The sequence below is a fragment of the Nilaparvata lugens genome, chromosome X (assembly GCF_014356525.2).
Source record: "Nilaparvata lugens isolate BPH chromosome X, ASM1435652v1, whole genome shotgun sequence".
NCBI classification, from domain to species: Eukaryota; Metazoa; Arthropoda; class Insecta; order Hemiptera; family Delphacidae; genus Nilaparvata; species Nilaparvata lugens.
The window spans coordinates 87932588-87954831 of NC_052518.1; the positions used below are offsets into that span (position 1 = coordinate 87932588).

Below are 22244 nucleotides of genomic sequence, written 5' to 3' on the forward strand. Positions count from 1 at the left end.
TTTTTGGTTTTCAGTAACCATCAATGAGGATATTCTATACCCCCGGGCAGGGGAACGACCCCTGCAATGAAGCAGTGGAGTTTTCTGGCCTTTCCCCACCCATGAAAGAAAATATACTATACTCCAAGGCAGAGAAATGACATCTGCAATGGAGCAGTGGAGTTTTCCGCCTTTCCCTGATCATAAAAAAATATCCCATACCTCTTGGCAGGGGAACGACCTCTGCAATGAAGCATTGGAGTTTTTCGGCCTTTCCCTAACCATAAAAGAGAATATTTCATACCTGTAGTAGGGGGAACGACCTCTGCAATGAAGCAGTGGAGTTTTTCGGCCTTTCCCTACACATAAAAGAGATTATTCCATACCCTTAGGTCGGGGAACGACCTGTGCTGAAAAGCAGTGGAGTTTGTTGGCCTTTCTCTACCCATAAAAGGAAAAATTCTATACCCCTAGGCAGGAGAATGATCTCTGCAATAAAACAGTAGAGCTTTCCGGCCTTTCACTACCCATAAAACAGAATATTTCATATTGATAGGAAGGGGAACGACCTCTGCAATGAAGCAGTGAAGTTTTCCGACTTTCCCATACCCATGAATGGGAATATTCTTCACCCCTAGGCAGGTGAACGACCACTGCAATGAAGCAGTGGAGTTTTTTGGCCTTCCACCATCCATAAAAGAGGATATTTCATACCTGTGGGTAGTGGAACGAACTCTGCAATGAAGAATTGGAGTTTTCCGGCCTTTCCCCAACCATAAAAGAAAATATTCTATACACTTGGCAGGGGTACGACCTCTGCAATGAAGCAATGGAGTTTCTCGGCCTTTCACTAACGATAATGAAAATATTCTATACCCCCAAGCAGGAGAATTACCTCCGCAATGAAGCAGTAAATTTTTTCGGCCTTTCCCTAACGATAAAAAATATTTTCGATAGAATATTCTCATTATCGGTAGGGAAAGGCCGGAAAACTCCATAGCTTCATTGCAGAGGTTGGTCCCTTGCCAAGTGTATAGAATATTTTCTTTTATGGTTGGGGAAAGGCCGAAAAACTCCACTTCTTCATTGCAGAGTTCGTTCCACAGGTATGGAATATCCTGTTTCATGGGTAGTGAAAGGCCAAAAAACTCTACTGCTTCATTGCAGAGGTCGTTCCCTTCCTATCGGTATGAAATATTCTTTTTTATGGGTAGTGAAAGGCCGGAAATTCTACTGTCTTATTGCAGAGATCATTCCCCTGCTCAGGAGTATAGAATTTTTTTCTTTTATGGATAGGGAAAGGCCAGTAAACTCCACTGCTCTTCAGCAGAGGTCCCTTTCCTACAGGTTTGGAATACTCTCTATAATGGTTAGTGGAAGGCCGGAAAACTCACCTGCTTCATTGCAGAGGTCGTTCCCCTGCCTAGGGGTATAGAACTTTCTCTTTTATGGGGGGAGAAAGGCCAACAAAACCCACTGCTTTTCAGCAGAGGTCGTTCCCCGGCCTAGGGGAATGGAATATTCTCTTTTATGTGTAGGGAAAGGCCGAAGAACTCCACTGCTCCATTGCAGAGGTCGTTCCCCCTCTTACGGGTATGGAATATTCTCTTTTACGGTTTGAGAAGGGCCAGAAAACTTCACTGCTTCATTGCAGAGGACGTTCCCCTGCCTAGGGGTATGGGATATTTTTTTTATGGCCACGGAAAGGCGGAAAACGCAACTGCTTCATTGCAGAGGTCATTCCTCTGCCTTGGGGTATAGAATTTTTTGTTCCATGGGTGGTGAAACGCCGGAAAACTTCACTGCTTCATTGCAGATGTCGTTCCCCTGCCCGGGGCTTCTATGGGTAGAGAAAAGCCGGAAAACTCCACTGCTTTATTGCAGAGGTCGTTCCCCTTCCTACTGGTATGGAATATTCTCTTTCATGGTTGGTGAAAGGCCAGAAAACACCACTGCTTCATTGCAGAGGTCATTCCTCTGCCCAGGGGTATAGAATATTTTCTTTCATGGCTAGGGAAAAACCGGAAAACTCCACTGCTTCATTGCAGACGTCGTTCCCCTTCCTACCTGTATGGAATATTGTCTTTTATTGTTGGTGAAAGGCCAGAAAAGTTTACTGCTTCATTGCAGAGGTCATTCCCATGCCCAGGGGTAGAGAATATTTTCTTTTATTGGTAGGGAAAGGCCGGAAAACTCTACTGCTCCATTGCAGAGGTCATCCCCTTCCTACGGGTATGGAATAAATAAATAAATAAATAATAAATAAATGAATAAATGTTATATTTTAGCAACAAAAGAGAACATCAAATGCATTACAACGTCAAATGGTAACAAAAGTAGACACATAAAAAATAAATAGAACTATTAATATAAGTCACAATCGCACACAGGTAAATCATTATAACTAATTCTACACCAAGAAATTTTTCTTTGATCTCAATGTAACAATCAAGTAATAAGGCTATTCCACTTCAAGATTTATTTCGAAAAATTCATCTATTTTATAAATACAATTTTCTGACAAAATTGCTTTCAATTTGTTATTAAATTTTTCAATCTCTAGGTTCCTGATTGGAGGAGGTAAAAAATTATACAATTTTATCACTGTATAGATGAATGTTTTTTGAGTCCTGGTGTAATTGAACCTGATTAAACTCAAAGTAGCCCTATTCCTTGTTCCATATGAGTGATATGAACCCAAAGCATCATGTAAATGGATATTTTCTTTTATATATAGTAGGCTTTGAAAGATAAACAGTGGGGGAACCGTCATCACACCAAGACGAACAAACCCCTCTCTACAATGAGCTCGGGAAGGGAGTCCACAAATTAGTCTAATGCATGTTTTTTGCATCCTCAGTAGCCTTACACTAGAAAATTTATGACCCCAGAGTAAGGTACCTCTACTCAAATGACTTTGGATGAATGCAAAATAGACAGTTCTCAGTACCTTAGAACTTACACACAGTATCAATCTGCGTATCAGGAATATGCCTTTACTGATTTTCGACTCAATATTCATAATGTTTTTCTCCCAATCCAGATTCTCATCAATCATAAATCCTAGAAAAGTCACAGAATGACTTACAGCTTCTGTGGTATTTCTTGTCATATAATCCAATTCTAAATCTTGTATTTTGCCTTCATTAATGCATAAACTATTAGCAGTACACCAATCTTGTATAGTTTCTGAAATATTTTTTAATTTGTTTCTCAATACTTCATGTGAATTAGACCTGAGACAGATATTAATGTCATCAGCAAAGAGAGAGCTCTGTACTGATGGATTCGATAAAACATTAGGCAGATCATTCATGTAAATGATGAACAGTATTGGACCAAGAATTGATCCCTGAGGAACACCATGCTTCACAGGTAGATATCCTGACTCTTTTCCATCACAAAAAACCTTTTAAAATCGACCACATAAATACGACTTCATTAGTGACACAGCCTCCTCCTTGAATCCATAGAACTGTAACTTTTTCAATAGAAGATATATTCTCTTTTATGGGTAGTGAAAGGCCAGAAAACTCTACTGCTTCATCGCAGAGTTCGTTCCCCTGCCTAGGAGTATAGGGTACGGAATATTCTCTTTTATGGGTAGATAAAAAATATTCTATACCCCTAGGCAGGGGAACGACTTCTGCAATGAAGTTGTAGAGTTTTTCGGCCTTCCCCTACACATAAAAGAGAATATTCCATACCCTATACTCCTAGGCAGGGGAACGAACTCTGCGATGAAGCAGTGGAGTTTTATTCAGCCTTTCCCTACACATATAAGAAAGTATTCCACACCCCTAGGCAGGCAAAGGAATGACCTCTGCAATGAAGCAGTGTAGTTTTCTGGCCCTTCCCTAGCCATGAAAGAGAATATTCCATATCCATAGGAAGGAGAAAGACCTCTGCAATGTAGCAGTGGAGTTCTCTGGACTTTCCCTAAACATAAATGAAAATCTTTTATACCCCTAGGCAGGAGAACGAACTCTGCAATGGAGCAGTGTAGTTTTCCGGCCTTTCCCTACCCATGAAAGAAAATATTCTATACCCCAAGGCGGAGGAATGACCTCTGCAATGGAGCAGTGGAGTTTCCCGCCTTTCTCTGACCATGAAAAAAAAATCCCATACCCCTAGGCAGGGGAACGACCTCTGCAATGGAGCAGTGGAGTTTTCCGGCCTTTCCCTTCCCATAAATAAAAATATTCTATACCCCTAGGCAGAGGAATTTTTCTTTGATCTCAATGTAACAATCAAGTAATAAGGCTATTCCACTTCAAGATTTATTTCGAAAAATTCATCTATTTTATAAATACAATTTTCTGACAAAATTGCTTTCAATTTATTATTAAATTTTTCAATCTCTAGGTTCCTGATTGAAGGAGGTAAAAAATTATACAATTTTATCACTGTATAGATGAATGTTTTTTGAGTCCTGGTGTAATTGAACCTGATTAAACTCAAAGTAGCCCTATTCCTTGTTCCATATGAGTGATATGAACCCAAAGCATCATGTAAATGGATATTTTCTTTTATATATAGTAGGCTTTGAAAGATAAACAGTGGGGGAACCGTCATCACACCAAGACGAACAAACCCCTCTCTACAATGAGCTCGGGAAGGGAGTCCACAAATTAGTCTAATGCATGTTTTTTGCATCCTCAGTAGCCTTACACTAGAAAATTTATGACCCCAGAGTAAGGTACCTCTACTCAAATGACTTTGGATGAATGCAAAATAGACAGTTCTCAGTACCTTAGAACTTACACACAGTATCAATCTGCGTATCAGGAATATGCCTTTACTGATTTTCGACTCAATATTCATAATGTTTTTCTCCCAATCCAGATTCTCATCAATCATAAATCCTAGAAAAGTCACAGAATGACTTACAGCTTCTGTGGTATTTCTTGTCATATAATCCAATTCTAAATCTTGTATTTTGCCTTCATTAATGCATAAACTATTAGCAGTACACCAATCTTGTATAGTTTCTGAAATATTTTTTAATTTGTTTCTCAATACTTCATGTGAATTAGACCTGAGACAGATATTAATGTCATCAGCAAAGAGAGAGCTCTGTACTGATGGATTCGATAAAACATTAGGCAGATCATTCATGTAAATGATGAACAGTATTGGACCAAGAATTGATCCCTGAGGAACACCATGCTTCACAGGTAGATATCCTGACTCTTTTCCATCACAAAAAACCTTTTAAAATCGACCACATAAATACGACTTCATTAGTGACACAGCCTCCTCCTTGAATCCATAGAACTGTAACTTTTTCAATAGAAGATATATTCTCTTTTATGGGTAGTGAAAGGCCAGAAAACTCTACTGCTTCATCGCAGAGTTCGTTCCCCTGCCTAGGAGTATAGGGTACGGAATATTCTCTTTTATGGGTAGATAAAAAATATTCTATACCCCTAGGCAGGGGAACGACTTCTGCAATGAAGTTGTAGAGTTTTTCGGCCTTCCCTACACATAAAAGAGAATATTCCATACCCTATACTCCTAGGCAGGGGAACGAACTCTGCGATGAAGCAGTGGAGTTTTATTCAGCCTTTCCCTACACATATAAGAAAGTATTCCACACCCCTAGGCAGGGGAATGACCTCTGCAATGAAGCAGTGTAGTTTTCTGGCCCTTCCCTAGCCATGAAAGAGAATATTCCATATCCATAGGAAGGAGAAAGACCTCTGCAATGTAGCAGTGGAGTTCTCTGGACTTTCCCTAAACATAAATGAAAATCTTTTATACCCCTAGGCAGGAGAACGAACTCTGCAATGGAGCAGTGTAGTTTTCCGGCCTTTCCCCACCCATGAAAGAAAATATTCTATACCCCAAGGCGGAGGAATGACCTCTGCAATGGAGCAGTGGAGTTTTCCGCCTTTCCCTGACCATGAAAAAAATATCCCATACCCCTAGGCAGGAGAACGACCTCCACAATGGAGCAGTGGAGTTTTCCGGCCTTTCCCTTCCCATAAATAAAAATATTCTATACCCCTAGGCAGAGGAACGAACTCTGCAATGAAGCAGTGGAGTTTTCCGGCCTTTCCCTAACCATAAATGAAAATATTCTATACACTTGGCAGGGGAACGACCTCTGCAATGAAGCAATGGAGTTTTCCGGCCTTTCTCTACCGATAATGAAAATATTCTAAACCCTTAGGCAGAGGAATGTTCTCTGCAATGAAGCAGTAGAGTTTTCTGGCCTTTCACTTCCCTTAAAAGAGAATATTCCATACCCGTAGGAAGGGGAATGACCTCTGCAAAGAAGCAGTGGAGTTTTCCGGCCTCTCCCTAACGATTAAAGAGAATATTCCATACCCCCTAATCCGGGGAACGACCTCTGCTGGGAAGCAGTGGAGTTGGTTGGCCTTTCTCTTCCCATTGAAGAGGAAATTCTATACCCCTAGGCAGGTGAATGATCTCTGCAACGAAACAGTAGAGTTTTCTGGCCCTTCACTACTCATTGAATAGGATATTCCATTCCTGTAGGAAGTGGAACGACATCTGCGATGAAAAGTGGAGTTTTCCGGCCTTTCCCTACCCATAAAAGAGAATATTTTATACACTTGGCAGGGGAACGACCTCTGCAATGTAGTTTTCCGGCCTTTCCCTACCGATAATGAAAATATTCTATACCCCTGGTCAGAGGAACGACCTCTGCAATAGAACAGTGGAGTTTTCCGGCCTTTCCCTGGTCATAGGAGAAGATATTCCATAATTATAGGAAGGGGAACGACCTCTGCAATTAAGCAGTGGAGTTTTCCGCCCCTTTCCCTGGCCATTAAAGAAGATATTTTATACCCCTAGGCTGGGGAACGACATCTGCAATAAAGCAGTGGAGTTTTCCGGCTTTTCCCTAGCCATAAAAGAGAATATTTCATACCTATTGGAAGGGGAACGACCTTTGCAATGAAGCAGTGGAGCTTTCCGGCCTTTCCCCACCAATGAAAGAAAATATTCTATACCCCAAGGCAGAGGAATGACCTCTGCAATGGAGCAGTGGAGTTTTCCGCCTTTCCCTGACAATAAAGGAGAATAATTCATACCCGTAGGAGGGGGAACGACCTCTGCAATGAAGCAGTGGAGTTTTCTGGCTTTTCCCTAACCATGAAAGGGGATATTCCATACCCATAGGAAGGGGAACAACCTCTGCAATGAAGCAGTGGAGTTTTTCGGCTTTTCCCTCGCCATAGAAGAGAATATTTCATACCTATTGGAAGGGGAACGACCTTTGCAATGAAGCAGTGGAGCTTTCCGGCCTTTCCCCACCAATGAAAGAAAATATTCTATACCCCAAGGCAGAGGAATGACCTCTGCAATGGAGCAGTGGAGTTTTCCGCCTTTCCCTGACCATAAAGGAGAATAATTCATACCCGTAGGAGGGGGAACGACCTCTGCAATGAAGCAGTGGAGTTTTCTGGCCTTTCCCCAACCATGAAAGGGGATATTCCATACCCATAGGAAGGGGAACAACCTCTGCAATGAAGCAGTGGAGTTTTTCGGCTTTACACTACACATAAAAGAGAATATTCAATACCCCTAGGCATGGGAACGACCTCTGCTGAAAAGCAGTGGAGTTTGTTGGCCTCTCTATACCCATAAAAGAGAAAATTCTATACCCCTAAGCTGGGGAATGATCTCTGCAATGAAGCAGTAGAGTTTTCCGGCCTTTCCCCACCCATGAAAGGAAAAATATTCTATACCCAAAGGCGGAGGAATGACCTCTGCAATGAAGCAGTGGAGTTTTCCGGCCTTTCCCCAACCATGAAAGAGAATATTCCATACCCGTAGGAGGGGGAACGACCTCTGCAATGAAGCAGTGGAGTCTTTCGGCCTCTCAATACACATAAAAGAGAATATTCCATACCCCTAGGCAGGTGAACGACCACTGCAATGAAGCAGTAGAGTTTTTTGGCCTTTCACTACCCATAAAAGAGGATTTTCCATACCGGTGGAAGGGGAACGAACTCTGCAATGAAGAAGTGGAGTTTTCCGGTCTTTCCCCACCCATAAGAGAAAATATTCTATACAACTGGCAGGCGAACGAGCTCTGCAATGAAGCATTGGAGTTTTCCGGCCTTCCCCTATCGATAGTGGAAATATTCTATACCCCTAGGCAGAGGAATGACCTCTGCAATGGAGCAATAGAGTTTTTTGGCCTTTCACTTCCCATAAAAGAGAATATTCCATACCCGCAGGAAGGGGAATGACCTCTGCCATGAAGCAGTGGAGTTTTCCGGCCTTTCCCTACCAATAAAAGAAAATATTCTCTACCCCTGGGCAGAGGAATGACCTCTGCAATGAAGCAGTAAAGTTTTCTGGCCTTTCACCAACAATAAAAAAGAATATTCCATACACGTAGGAAGGGGAACGACGTCTGCAATTAAGCAGTGGAGTTTTCCGGCTTTTCCCTAGCCATAAAAGGAAATATTCTATACCACTAGGCAGGGGAATGACCTCTGCAATGTAGCAGTAGAGTTTTATTGCCTTTCACTACCCATAATACAGAATATTCCATGCCTGTAGGAAGTGGAACGACATCTGCAATGGAGAAGTGGAGTTTTCCGGCCTTTCCCTACCCATAAAAGAGAATATTCTATACACTTGGCAGGGGAACGACCCCTGCAATGGAGTTTTCCGGCCCTTCCCTACCGATAATGAGAATATTCTATACCCCTAGGCAGAGGAATTATCTCTGCAATGAAGCAGGAGAGTTTTCTGGCCTTTCACTAACCAAAAAAGAGTATATTCCATACCTGTAGGAAGGGGAACGACCACTGCAATAGAGCAGTGGAGTTCTCCGGCCTTTCCCTGGCCATAAAAGAAGATATTCCATATCTGTTGGGGGGGGGGGAACAACCTCTGCAATGGAGCAGTGGAGTTTTCCGGCCTCTCCCTGGTCATAGAAGAAGATATTCTATACCCATAGGAAGGGGAACGACCTCTGCAATAAAGCAGTGGAGTTTTCCGCCCTTTCCCTGGCCATTAAAAAAGATATTTTATACCCCTAGGCTGGGGAACGACATCTGCAATGAAGCAGTGGAGTTTTCCGGCTTTTCCCTAGTCATAAAAGAGAATATTTTATACCTGTGGGGAGGGGAACGACCTCTGCAATGAAGCAGTGGAGCTTTCCGGCCTTTCTCCACCCATGAAAGACAATATTCTATACCCCAAGGCAGAGGAATGACCTCTGCAATGGAGCAGTGGAGTTTTCCGCCTTTACCTGGCCATAAAGGAGAATAATTCATACCCGTAGGAGGGGGAACGAACTCTGCAATGAAGAAGTGGAGTTTTCTGGCCTTTCCCTAACCATAAAAGAGGATATTCCATACCCATAGGAAGGGGAACGACCTCTGCAATGAAGCAGTGGAGTTTTTCGGCTTTTCACTACACATAAAAGAGAATGTTCAATACCCCTAGGCCTGGGAACGACCTCTGCAATTAAGCAGTGGAGTTTTCCGCCCTTTCCCTGGCCATTAAAAAAAATATTTTATACCCCTAGGCTGGGGAACGACATTAGCAATGAAGCAGTGGAGTTTTCCGCCTTTTCCCTAGTCATAAAAGAAAAAATTCCATACCCCTAGGCTGGGGAACGATCTCTGCAATGAAGCAGTAGAGTTTTCCGGCCTTTCCCCACCCATGGAAGAAAATATTCTATACCCCTAGGCAGGGGAACGACCTCTGCAATGAAGCAGTGGAGTTTTCCGGCCTTTCCCCACCCATAAAAGAGAATATTCCATACCCATAGGAGGGGGAACGACTTCTGCAATGAAGCAGTGGAGTTTCTCGGCCTCTCACTACGTATTCCAGGAGGAATAATGTGGAAATCTATAGAGTCCAAACTACTCAGGGGGAGAATGTATCGAAAATTGTGCTTGATGTATGCAAATCGGTGGGCATGGACATATCTAAGCATTCGATTGATGCATGCCATAGGCTGAAGAAGAGAAACAATCGACCTACTTCCGGAATTATTGTCAAGTTTGGTCGTCGCACTGATGCAGAGGATCTACTGTTAAGAAGAAAGAAGAAGCGTGATTTAAACACTAATCATATCGGTTTTACTGGTGAGGCGGCTCCTATTTTCATGAACAAATCACTGACGGCGAAGAGGAGTAAGTTGTTCGCGAAAGTTGAACAATTCCAACATGATGCAGGTTACAAATATGTTTGGACGGATTTTTCGGGGAGAGTGAGGATTAGATTCAGGGAGGGGGACAGAGCTATTGTTATCAACTCAGAGGACGATCTGCAGAACTTATCAGTGAGTGGACTAGGGCGAAATGAATAAAGTGAAACCTTATCATGATAATTGACTTATGAGTACCTACTATTCTAATACTTATTGGACTTTGCTTACCTACCTTGTATAGTTTTTGATTTGTTTTTTCCTCTTTTCATTCACTCATTTTTCTTTTCTCATTCCTTCTCATCATTCTTTGTTATGTTGTGATAGTATATAGTCATAGTTGTATTGTTGATGTCATCTCGGGTCGGCTGTTCTGTGAAAACTGGCTTTCATTGCCAATCACTGTAGATTAGTTGAAGTGCACGTCGATCTAGAGATTGTGCTTATCTGTTCTTGTGATAAGGCAGTGGGGCAAGTTCACAGATCTCGGCTTGGTATCGCAATGCTATCCATAGCTGGTTTTACTGCCTTTGTTGCTTGGATCGATGGTGGTACTTTGATAAACCATTCTCGATAGGTACTGTCCGTTTTTAGTTGGTTGATAGTGTATTTTTCTGTTAGTTGAAACGTTTTTGTTTACGTTGTAGCTCTACAGTTACGTTGATGATAATGATTATGATGTTTATGATGATTGTTAATGCAAGTTGATTGTTGAGTGATGTGTGAGGTGTGAATGGGATTTACACTCTCTGAATGTGGGTATTATATTTATATGGTTCAAATTAACCTTATCAATTGACTTATTGTTTCCTGATCGTGGCTGGTTTAGGTTAACTATTATGAGTTTATTTCTTATATATATTTTTTTATTTTACACTGTTTCTTTATTATACTATAGTCATTGTTTTTCATTTTTCAAGTATTTTTGTAGTGAATAGTCTTACTTTTCATTCTTTTTTTTTCTTTTTGTTGTTTGTATTTTCGTCTTTGTTTGAAAGTGGTGGCCTACTTCTCTTAGCAACAATTAGCTTCAGTCATGTCACGGTCTACGATGAATGGTTTAACTGTCTATTACCAGAACGTTAGAGGTCTGAGGACAAAGACTCACATTTTTTCGAGGTCAATAGCTGCATCGAATTATGATGTGATATTGTTGACTGAAACGTGGCTTAACTCTGGCTTCTCCAGCAGTGAACTCTTTGATCGAAGATACGTTGTTTATAGAAGAGATCGTGAAAATGGTGATTCTTGTCGGGGTGGTGGTCTTATTATAGCGGTTCGGAAAAATATCCAGTCTGATGAGTGTGTTGGTATCAACTTATTGCTCACTGATGGGAGATTTGAGAGCTTAATGATTAGAGTTATGTCGCAGGAGGGCCCTGTCTATCTTAACCTTGTGTATTTCTACATTTCTGCAAATTTCAACTGAATTGGTCGTGTACCAAATTAAAGTGTAGAAAACTTACAACATCTAGGTGTTTTTATTTCATTTCTGCAAATGCTAATGATTATGACATCTATTGTGATTGCCTGGAAAGTCAATGTCATTCAGTTAAAGAGAGGTTGTTTATTGTGGGTGACTTCAACTTACCTGAGATCTCTGATAACAATTTTGAGCTCAGGTCAGGTTCGGTGGCCGCTAGAAGACTTGGTGAACTCTCTAGTTTTTATAACTTGCATCTTTTCAATTGTGTTCAAAATGCCAACATTCGTACTTTCGATCTGATTCTATGTAGCCTGCCCGTTGTGGAGGTCGCCCATGACCCTGTGCCCTTGGTACCTGAGGATCGAGATCACCATCCTGCTTTGTGCATGGAACTGATTATTGATTCTCCTAGGGAGCCACGTTTGCAATCCGGAACGCGTTCTATTTTTGATTTCAGAAGGGCTGACTATTTATCACTTTATGTGATGTTGCGAGATGTAGATTGGAGTGGTTTGTATCTGCTGAGCAATGTTGATGATGCTGTCAACTTTTTCTATGGTGAGATATTCAGGTGTTTTGAGGCCACTATACCTAGGAAGACACTAACAAATGAAACATCCAAATACCCCTCATGGTTTACTGCAGAGATTATTCAAAAGCTCAAAAGAAAGAATAGGTGCGCTCGAAAGAAGAATTACTCCAGTTTCCATAACAATCAATATGTCGCCTTGCGTAGAGAACTGAAAATTTTAATTTCAACAGCTTATAAGAGTTATGTTGATAGAGTCCAGTCCAATGTCAGTCACGATTCCAAAGAATTCTGGAAATTTATTAATAATAAGCGAGGCTCGGGAGACTTTTGTGAGACCATGCTTTTCAAAGATGAAGAGTTTTCTGGCTCGGAAATTCCTTCTGGTTTTGCAAAGTTTTTCAAGTCTGTCTATACCCCAATTACGGCTTGTTACAAGATGGATGAGGACAATGGACTTTATGGTGAGGGCTCCAATAGTGCTCTGAATATATCTTCAGTATCTGAGGATGACATACGTCAAGCAATCAAGAGCCTCAAGCCGAGAGTAGCTCCGGGTCCTGATGGTATACCAGCTTTCATTATCAAGGGTTGCAGCGAGCTCTTGGTGGCCCCCCTCAAGTATCTGCTTGATTTATCTCTTTGTAAGGGTGTTTTCCCCAGTGAATGGAAAATCTCCAAGATTATCCCTATTTTCAAATCTTGGAAAAGGAATCTAATAGAGAATTATCGTCCAATCTGTTTACTTTCTGTATTTTCTAAGATATTTGAAAAGATACTATATAAGAAGATGTTTTGGCATGTAACTCCTATGATTTCTGACTGTCAACATGGTTTTTTAAGGGGTAGGTCTGTGCTGACTAATCTTCTCGAATTTACAATGTTTGTTTCGAGTGTGTTGGACTCAGGTGGAGAGGTTGATGTGGTTTATACCGACTTTGCAAAGGCATTCGATCGAGTAAGCCATAGTGTGTTGCTGTATCGCCTCTCTAGTCTTGGCTTCAGTGATTCGCTGGTCAATTTGTTCAGATCATATTTACTCTACAGACCAAATATAGTGACTGTCAAGGGGATGGATTCCCCCCATTACTACAGCACCTCTGGGGTTCCTCAGGGAAGTAACTTAGGACCGCTCCTTTTCTTGCTGGTAATCAATGAACTTCCACTTCAGTTGTCATCTAAGTGTCGGATTTTTGCTGATGACATGAAGATATTCCGAGAGGTTGGTAGCCAGGATGATAGCTGTCAATTACAGTTGGATATTGATCGCATAGTTGCATGGTGTCATGCTAATAGCTTGGAAATTAATGTTTCTAAATGTAAGTGTATCACCTACTCTAGAAAACGATGTCCTTCTGCTTACACGTACAGGATTGGTGAAGCGGTTCTTAACAGAGTCAACACTTGCAAGGACCTGGGAATCATATTTGATAGTTCACTTACTTTCTCCTCTCACATTGAATTTGTGTCTTCCAAGGCTAACAGATTACTGGGGTTTGTCCTGAGAAATGCAGCTGACTTCAGCAATGTTGTGGCAATACTGAGTGTCTATTGATGAGTGTCTATTGTCTGAGTGTCTATCTATATGCCTTGGTAAGAAGCACTTTGGAGTATGGATCCATTGTTTGGAGTCCTCACTCAGACCAAAACATTCGGGTCATTGAAAGGGTACAGAACAAGCTGATGAGGTTCTTATACTTCAGAAGGTTTGGTGGGTCGTGTCCCCTGGGGTTCCCGACTCAGCAATTGAGGGATCTTTTCCTATTGGAGTCTCTACGTCAGCGTCAAGATAAAACATCTGTCTTGTTTGTTTGGGCATTGTTGGATGGTGCTGTAAATTCTCCTACCTTGCTTGCAATGCTGAATATCAGTGTTCCAGCATTCAATAGGCGGAATGCTAACTTGTTTGCGGCTCCAAGGTGCAGAACGGTGCACCATTTTTTCTCACCTTTCAAAAGAGTGCAGAGATTGATGAACAAATTGAGTTTGAATGTTCAGCTTGCTGGGTCAGAGAGAGAGGTGAGGAGTGGGTTGCTGAGGTCAATCCCTCGTTGATGGTTGGAGTTTGATTGGAGAAAATCTTCTGTGACAGTGATCTCTTTGCTTTTTACTACTCCTCAAGTTGTGTGTTTAATTATTTCCTCTTGTTACTATTTTTTTCTCTCTCTTCCTAGAATGACTTCTGTTTAATCATAGAGACTTTTTTTTCATTTCATTTCATTTTCATATTTTCATTTTATTATTTGCTGTGTTTATTTTTTCTGCTATCTAAAATTGTGTTTAAATTTTCTGTTATGTATATTTTTCAGAAAGACTTTTCGTAAAAATTTCATAAACTTTTAATTTCTTTCAATATTTGTATAAAATATTCCTTTTAGATTGTTTCACTTGTATTATGTGTTGAGAGAGCAATTATGGGATATTATCCTTGTGCTCTCATATCTATCTCAAAAAAATAAATAAAAAAAAACTCTAAATATAAAAGAGAATATTCCATACCCCTAGGCAGGTGAACGACCACTGCAATGAAGCAGTAGAGTTTTTTGGCCTTTCACTACCCATAAAAGAGGATATTCCATACCGGTGGAAGGGGAACGAACTCTGCAATGAAGAAGTGGAGTTTTCCGGTCTTTCCCCACCCATAAGAGAAAATATTCTATACACTTGGCAGGGAAACGACCTCTGCAATGAAGCAATGGAGTTTTTTGGCCTTTCCCTACCGATAATGGAAATATTCTATACCCCTAGGCAGAGGAATGACCTCTACAATGAAGCAGTAGAGTTTTCTGGCCTTTCACTTCCCATAGAAGAGAATGTTCCATACCCGTAGGAAGGGGAAGGACCTCTGGCATGAAGCAGTGGAGTTTTCCGGCCTTTCCCTACCAATAAAAGAAAATATTCTCTACCCCTGGGCAGAGGAATGACCTCTGCAATGAAGCAGTAAAGTTTTCTGTCCTTTCACCAACAATAAAAGAGAATATTCCATACACGTAGAAAGGGGAACGACGTCTGCAATTAAGCAGTGGAATTTTCAGGCTTTACTCTAGCCATAAAAGGGAATATTCTATACCACTAGGCAGGGGAATGACCTCTGCAATGTAGCAGTAGAGTTTTCTTGCCTTTCACTAACCATAATAGAGAATATTCCATACCCATAGGCCGGGGAACGACCTCTGCAATGAAGCAGTGGAGTTGGTTGGCCTTTCTCTTCCCATTAAAGAGGAAATTCTATACCCCTAGGCAGGTGAATGATCTCTGCAATGAAACAGTAGAGTTTTCTGGCCTTTCACTTCCCATAGAAGAGAATATTACATACCCGTAGAAAGGGGAATGACCTCTGTCATGAAGCAGTGAAGTTTTCCGGCCTTTCACCAACAATAAAAGAGAATATTCCATACACATAGGAAGAGGAACGACGTCTGAAATTAAGCAGTGGAGTTTCCCGGCTTTTCCCTAGCCATAAAAGGATATATTCTATACCACTAGGCAGGGGAATGACCTCTGCAATGTAGCAGTAGAGTTTCCTGGCCTCTCACTACTCATAAAAGAGGATATTCCATGCCTGTAGGAAGTGGACGACATCTGCAATGGAGGAGTGGAGTTTTCCGGTCTTTCCCTACCCATGAAAGAGAATATTTTATACACTTGGCAGGGGAACGACCCCTGCAATGGAGTTTTCCGGCCTTTCCCTACCGATATTGAGAATATTCCATACATCTGGGCAGAGGGATGACCTCTGCAATGAAGCAGGAGAGTTTTCTGGCCTTTCACTAACCAAAAAAGAGTAAATTCCATACCTGAGGAAGGGGAACGACCACTGCAATAGAGCAGTGGAGTTCTCCGGCCTTTCCCTGGCCATAAAAGAAGATACTCCATATCTGTAGGGAGGGGAACAACCCCTGCAATGGAGCAGTGGAGTTTTCCGGCCTTTCCCTGGACATAGAAGAAGATATTCCATACCCATAGGAAGGGGAACGACCCCTGCAATAAAGCAGTGGAGTTTCCCGGCCTTTCCCTTGCCATAAAAAAAGATATTCCATACTCCTTAACTGGGGAACGACCTCTGCAATGGAGCAGTAGAGTTTTCTGGCCTTTCACTACTCATAAAAGAGGATATTCCATACCCGTAGGAGGAGGAACGACCTCTGCAATGAAGCAGTGGAGTTTTCCGGCCTTTCCCTAACCATAAAAGAGAATATTCCATACCCGTAGGAAGGGGAACAACCTCTGCAATGGAGCAGTGGAGTTTTTCGACTTCTCACTACATATAAAAGAGAATATTCAATACCCCTAGGCCTGTGAACGACCTCTGCTGAAAAGCAGTGGAGTTTGTTGGCCTTTCTGTACCCATAAAAGAAAAAATTCCATACCCCTAGGCTGGGGAACGACCTCTGCAATGAAGCAGTAGAGTTTTCCGGCCTCCCACTAACCATAATGGAGAGTATTCCAAACCTGTAGGAAAGGTAACGACCTCTGCTGAAAAGCAGTGGAGTTTTTTGGCCTTTCCCTATTCATAAAAGAAAAAATTCTATACCCCTAGGCAGGGGAATGATTCCTGCAATAAAACAGTAGAGCTTTTTGGCTTTTCACTACCCATAAAAAAGAATATTTCATACCGATAGGAAGGGGAACGACCTCTGCAATATAGCAGTGAAGTTTTCCGGCCTTCCCATACCCATAAATGAAAATATTCTTCACCCCTAGGCAGGTGAACGACCACTGCAATGAAGCAGTAGAGTTTTTTGGCCTTTTACTACCCATAAAAAAGAATATTCCATGCCTGTGGGAAGTGGAACGAACTCTGCAATGAAGAAGTTGAGTTTTCCGGCCTTTCCCCACCCATAAAAGGAAATATTCTATACTCTTAGCAGGGGAACGACCTCTGCAATGAAGCAATGGAGTTTTCCGGCCTTTCCCTACCGATAATGAAAATATTCTATACCCCTAGGCAGAGGAATGACCTCTGCAATGAAGCAGTAAAGTTTTCCAACAATAAAAGAGAATATTCCATACACGTAGGAAGGGGAACGACGTCTGCAATGAAGCAGTGGAGTTTTCCGCCCTTTCTCTGGCCATAAAAGAAGATATTCTATACCCCTAGGCTTGGGAACGACCTCTGCAATGAAGCAGTGGAGTTTTCCGGCTTTTCCCCAGCCATAAAAGAGAATATTTCATACCCGTAGTAAGGGGAACGACCTCTGCAATGAAGCAGTGGAGTTTTCCGGCCTTTCCCTACCCATAAAAGAAAATATTCTATATCCCTAGGTAGGGGAATGACCTCTGCAATGAAGCAGTGGAGGTTCTTGGCCTTTCCCTACCCATAAAAGAGAATTTTCCATACACCTAGGCGGGGGTACGACCTCTGCAATGGAGCAGTGAAGTTTTTCGGCCTCTCCATACCCATAAATGAAAATATTCTATACCCCTAGGCCGTGGAACGACCTCTGAAATCCCCATCCCTTTTCAAGACGTCTTCTCAGGGAAGGAATAAGAGTGCCCTTCCGCGTATCTTTCAACCGGGTATCAAGAGCCTCCACCTCCTGGCCCCGACCACACGCCTTTTGAAGCTAATCGGCTGGAAGGAACATCCAGGAAGTCCGTATCAAGGTTAGCGAATCCTAGATTTGTGATAATGCACTCTGAACTTTTGGAGCATGGTAGCACGAAACCGAGGTCAAAAACTGACAGGCCAATAAAAGTGAGCATTCTATTATATTGTTGTAGAGGAAATGTTGTCAAATAATTAAATTATGGTTATATCGAAGCAATTTTTCCTAATTTAGATTTCAAGTGATCATTATGAATCAGGTTTGGCAATAAAATGAAAATTGATCATTAAATTTATATATTATGTACTCTGATAATGGATTAGATATACCAAAAAAATGCATGACATGGAATACCAAGTGGGGTAATAGAGTTACCTCCAGGATATATCTGCTAATAATTGCAAAAATGAGAGGAATGGAATGACTCTAAGAGATAAAATAACTAAAGTGATGTGTTTTCAACAAGTACTCAACATTTCAATGTAATAAATCAACATTATCTACAAAAATATAGACAAAATGTGGGTTGGGGTGGTACAATTACCCCGCTCAGTAGTAGGTTAAAGTAAGCAGTGAGGGTTAAAGACCGTAGCTAATACAGGTTCATTGATGTAATATTAACTGTTCATTCTCGTTTAAAATAATCAATTGAACAAGAAATTATATTTTTCAATAATTCCATACTAATGAATTTTCATGATTAAGATGGAATATTTTGTTGATTAATTATTAATTCTACATTGTTAAGAGACGATCTGGAAACAGAGCAAAGCGAGAAAGAGATTGCATTATCAGCTTTGTTGAATGATAGCAATACAATTGCTAATCAAACACTGCCATTATAACGTAGACCTCACTATAGTTGATGATCCAACTGAAAAGGTGCAAGGATCGTTCTCAAGATGAAAGAGTGGAGTGCTCTCAATCGGATCCGTGTAGGATAGGGACCATGCGCTCAGGAGCAAAAGAGATGGGGCCTACATCAGTCAGATTTGAGTGAGTGTGGCCAAACACAGACTAAGAGCTACATAACTGCTGAATGCCCAATACATTCTTTTGATGGAGATCTGCGTGAAGCCACAAACAAAGCTGTAAACTGGTTAAATCAGCTATGGATAGAATTTTGAGTGGCTCTGGATAAAGAACTGAATATTTTAGGGGGTAGTGAGTGGCATGCCAAAAGTAAGAAGTTACACATCAATTTTACGTGCGATACCCTTCCAGGATTGATAATAACTAAATTTATTTAGCTCATCGAGAGGATCTCGAAACTTATGTTCATATTGGATAAAAAATGTTTACCCAAATTTGAGCCAAAAATAAAATTCAGACCCCGAAATTTGTTTCTTCAGGTTGTCTTGATGATGTTCCTCAAGGTGAGAGTGGAAGAGATTTAAAAAAGTTGTAAAAATCACCCCCATGGTGGTTTTCGTCCCTCAAGAAGATGCAACTTCCTCATTTGAAGAAATATAGAAAAACACAAATAACTTTTCTTGTTTAGCTCAACAAACTAGTCGGTTAGTGGAAAAGTAAAAATGTAATTACAATTAAAAATGAATAAATAAATAAATTCTAAGTAACTGAACTTTTAATGTTCTATTGATTCTACTGTATATACAGTATTTAGACAAGATATCAATGATGCAGGGGAAAATATTGTGGTATAACGAATGATTCCACGTTTTTAATCAATGACCCATCCATCAAAATTAATTCATTATCATTGAGAAATTGAATAACAGAAGAGCCAAAAAAAAAATGTGGTTTTTCAATAAGAAAGCAACAGGTATACGAAGTGCATGCCCTGCTACATAATTAATAGAAAGCATGAAATAATGAAATAATACATCAAATTAAAGAGAATTACATGCTCTGCAACCCAACGTTCAGAATTCTTTTTCGATGCATTGTTGTTGAGTAATAAGCCCTAAAAGTGCAAAAAGTTGATAAAAGTTGACACTTTTAAAATTGAATGTCTCAAAAACTAGAAAATATATCACCAAACTCTACTGAACAAAACTTGAAGGATATTTATCTATAGCTTCATTATTGCTCAGTTAGTCATGCAACTGAAATGCTTTGATTCCAAGATACATGCATGTAAGCCAGAAATGAAAAAACACAACTTTTAAAACACCCTCATCCCTCAAGCACAAGGAGTACAAACAAAACTGCGAAGTCAAATATTGTGTTCCAAACATTACCTCAAAATTTTCCTGCAAATTATTAGAACGGACTATTTCCATCAATCGGTAAACAGTTATAAGGCTCGAATTGAGAGAAAAATAAGGAGGAAATAAATCTCCCAACAACAAGATAAAACATGAATACAACAACATAAAAGTCAGAATAATTCACACAATTAATTTACATTCAATTGGATATAACAACACTTACACTGCCTCTGTGATGAAGATCAAGAGAATGGCACTGGAATTGAGAATACATCTCAAATTCATGATGGATTCCACTCGTTACACTGAGTTACATCAAGCTGCGTCGATATTTTTATACAGAGAGAGAATGCATGAAAAGAATTAATCAAGTCAGCCAGCCAATCACACCACAGCGACTTTGTTAGATGGTGAGAGGGGGGGATTTGATGAGGCACTAAATGCCCCTACAATATTCACAATGTAGGGAGGCAACATACTTTTTCACCCCTCCCCACCTAATAAAGTCCTTGCAAGTATTAGTGGCAATGTAGGTACGGCGGTGATGTATTTTACAAATTATGTAATCAATATTCGATTACAAATAATAAATATAGAAAGGTCATCGTTATAATGACAGTGGAGAAAAATAGCAGAGCAGCGTTGCCGATCCTCTGTCTTGTCAATGCCTTCTATAGACGGTAGCTGATACAGGTTTATTGATGTAATATTAACTGTTCATTCTCGTTTAAAATAATCAATTGAGCAAGAAATTATTTTTTGTCAATAATCTCATAATGAATTTTCATAATCAAGATTAAAAATTTTGTTAATTATATTTTTACATTGTTAAAAAAGATCTAGCAACAGAGCAAAGCGAGAAAGAGATTGCGCTATCCGCTTTGTTGAATGATAGTCAAGGATAGCAATACTATTGCTTATCAAACACTGCCATCATAACGTGGAGCTCACTATAGGCAGTTTGATTGCATGGGATATGGGTTTGGGTTTGGGCCCATTTTTAGCCCTTGAACGGTTGGCTACAGAATGGGAGTCTCATTAACAATAATATTATATACAATGTTGAATATTCACTTTCTTGGTAACGGCTTTCTAGTGTTCATGTGCTAAATTGAAAATTCAAAGTATCCTTTTCCAAACTTTAATTTATTTCTCACAACATGCTTTGACCTCTGATGTAATTTTCAAGTAAATGGATGAGCATTTACGCACTCTCTTAAAAATAACATTAGTAGTAACATGTTGACAGAATTTTCAAACTAACACCATAGTACGTAGTACATTGTGAGAATTTTTTATTATAAAATAACAAATTAAAAACAACTTTTGTGAAGTCCACGTTATAATGGCAGTGTTTGATTAGCAATGACATTGCTATCCTTGTCTATCATTCAACAAATGTCTATCATTCATCTGGTAGAGAGTTAGAGGATATTTTTAATATTCTTTCCGAACAATGGACATTGATATGTCCAAAGCTCCGTCAATTTATGTATATGCATAACAATATAATTATTATCTATAGTTATTATATTACAAATTGCTTTTTCATATCATATACAGTTCAATAATTATTTTCTTAGTCTATATTATGTAAATTCATCTATAATTTTGCTGTATTGTAAGCTATTGTATATAAGTGTATAAGCCAGTTATATTGTAACCTACATGAATAAAGTACTCAATCAATCAATCAAACAAAGCGGATGGCGCTATCTCTTTCTCGCATTGCTCTGTTGTCAGATCGTCTTTCAACGATGTCGAATTAATAATTAATTAACAAAATATTCCATCTCAATTATGAAAATTCGTTATGAAATTATTGAAAAATATAATTTCTTGGTTGATAAAATATATGATAAATTTAAACGAGAATGAACCGTTAATATTACATCAATAAACCTGTATCATCTACCGTCTATAGAAGTCAATGCCTTCTATAGAAATATAATTAATAAACAAAATATTTAATCTTGATTATAAAATCATCGAAAAATATAATTTCTTGGTTGAAATATAATTGATTATTTTAAACGAGAATGAACATTTTATATTACATCAATCTGCCGGTATCAGTTATCCTTCATAGAAGTCATTGACAAGACAGAGGATCAGCAAAGTTGTTCTCCTATCTTTTCCCACTGCCATTAACGTGGACCTTACTATAGTTTCGATGCTTACTTAATTTTAAACTTTTAAAGATGAATTATTATTTCAAATTAAAGTTTTCAGAAAATGTTGACAGAAATAGAATAAAGTGTTGATAAAACATTGATTTTATTATTTTTACGGAATGTTTAATGTTTCATTTCTACTATTTTGTTAGGAATTAATGTATGATGTTTCACTGATTTTTTTTAATAATTCTGTGAACTGACATTATTTGGTCATGAATAGCCTATTTGAAGCTTGCAATCGAATCAGTTGCATGAATATGCAAGCT

General features: G+C 39.8%; 1 protein-coding gene across 3 annotated transcripts in view; it reads right to left on the reverse strand.

Moving 5' to 3' along the window:
- LOC111064557 overlaps positions 1-20134 on the reverse strand; it is a 595337-nt gene extending 575203 nt beyond the window's left edge. For all 3 annotated transcript variants that reach the window (XM_039441820.1, XM_039441821.1, XM_039441819.1), the window contains exon 1: positions 20025-20134. In XM_039441820.1, coding sequence (XP_039297754.1) covers positions 20025-20086 — 62 coding nt within the window. In that variant the 5' untranslated portion in view covers positions 20087-20134. The remainder of the gene's footprint in view (positions 1-20024) is intronic.
- Positions 20135-22244: the final 2110 nt, after the last annotated feature.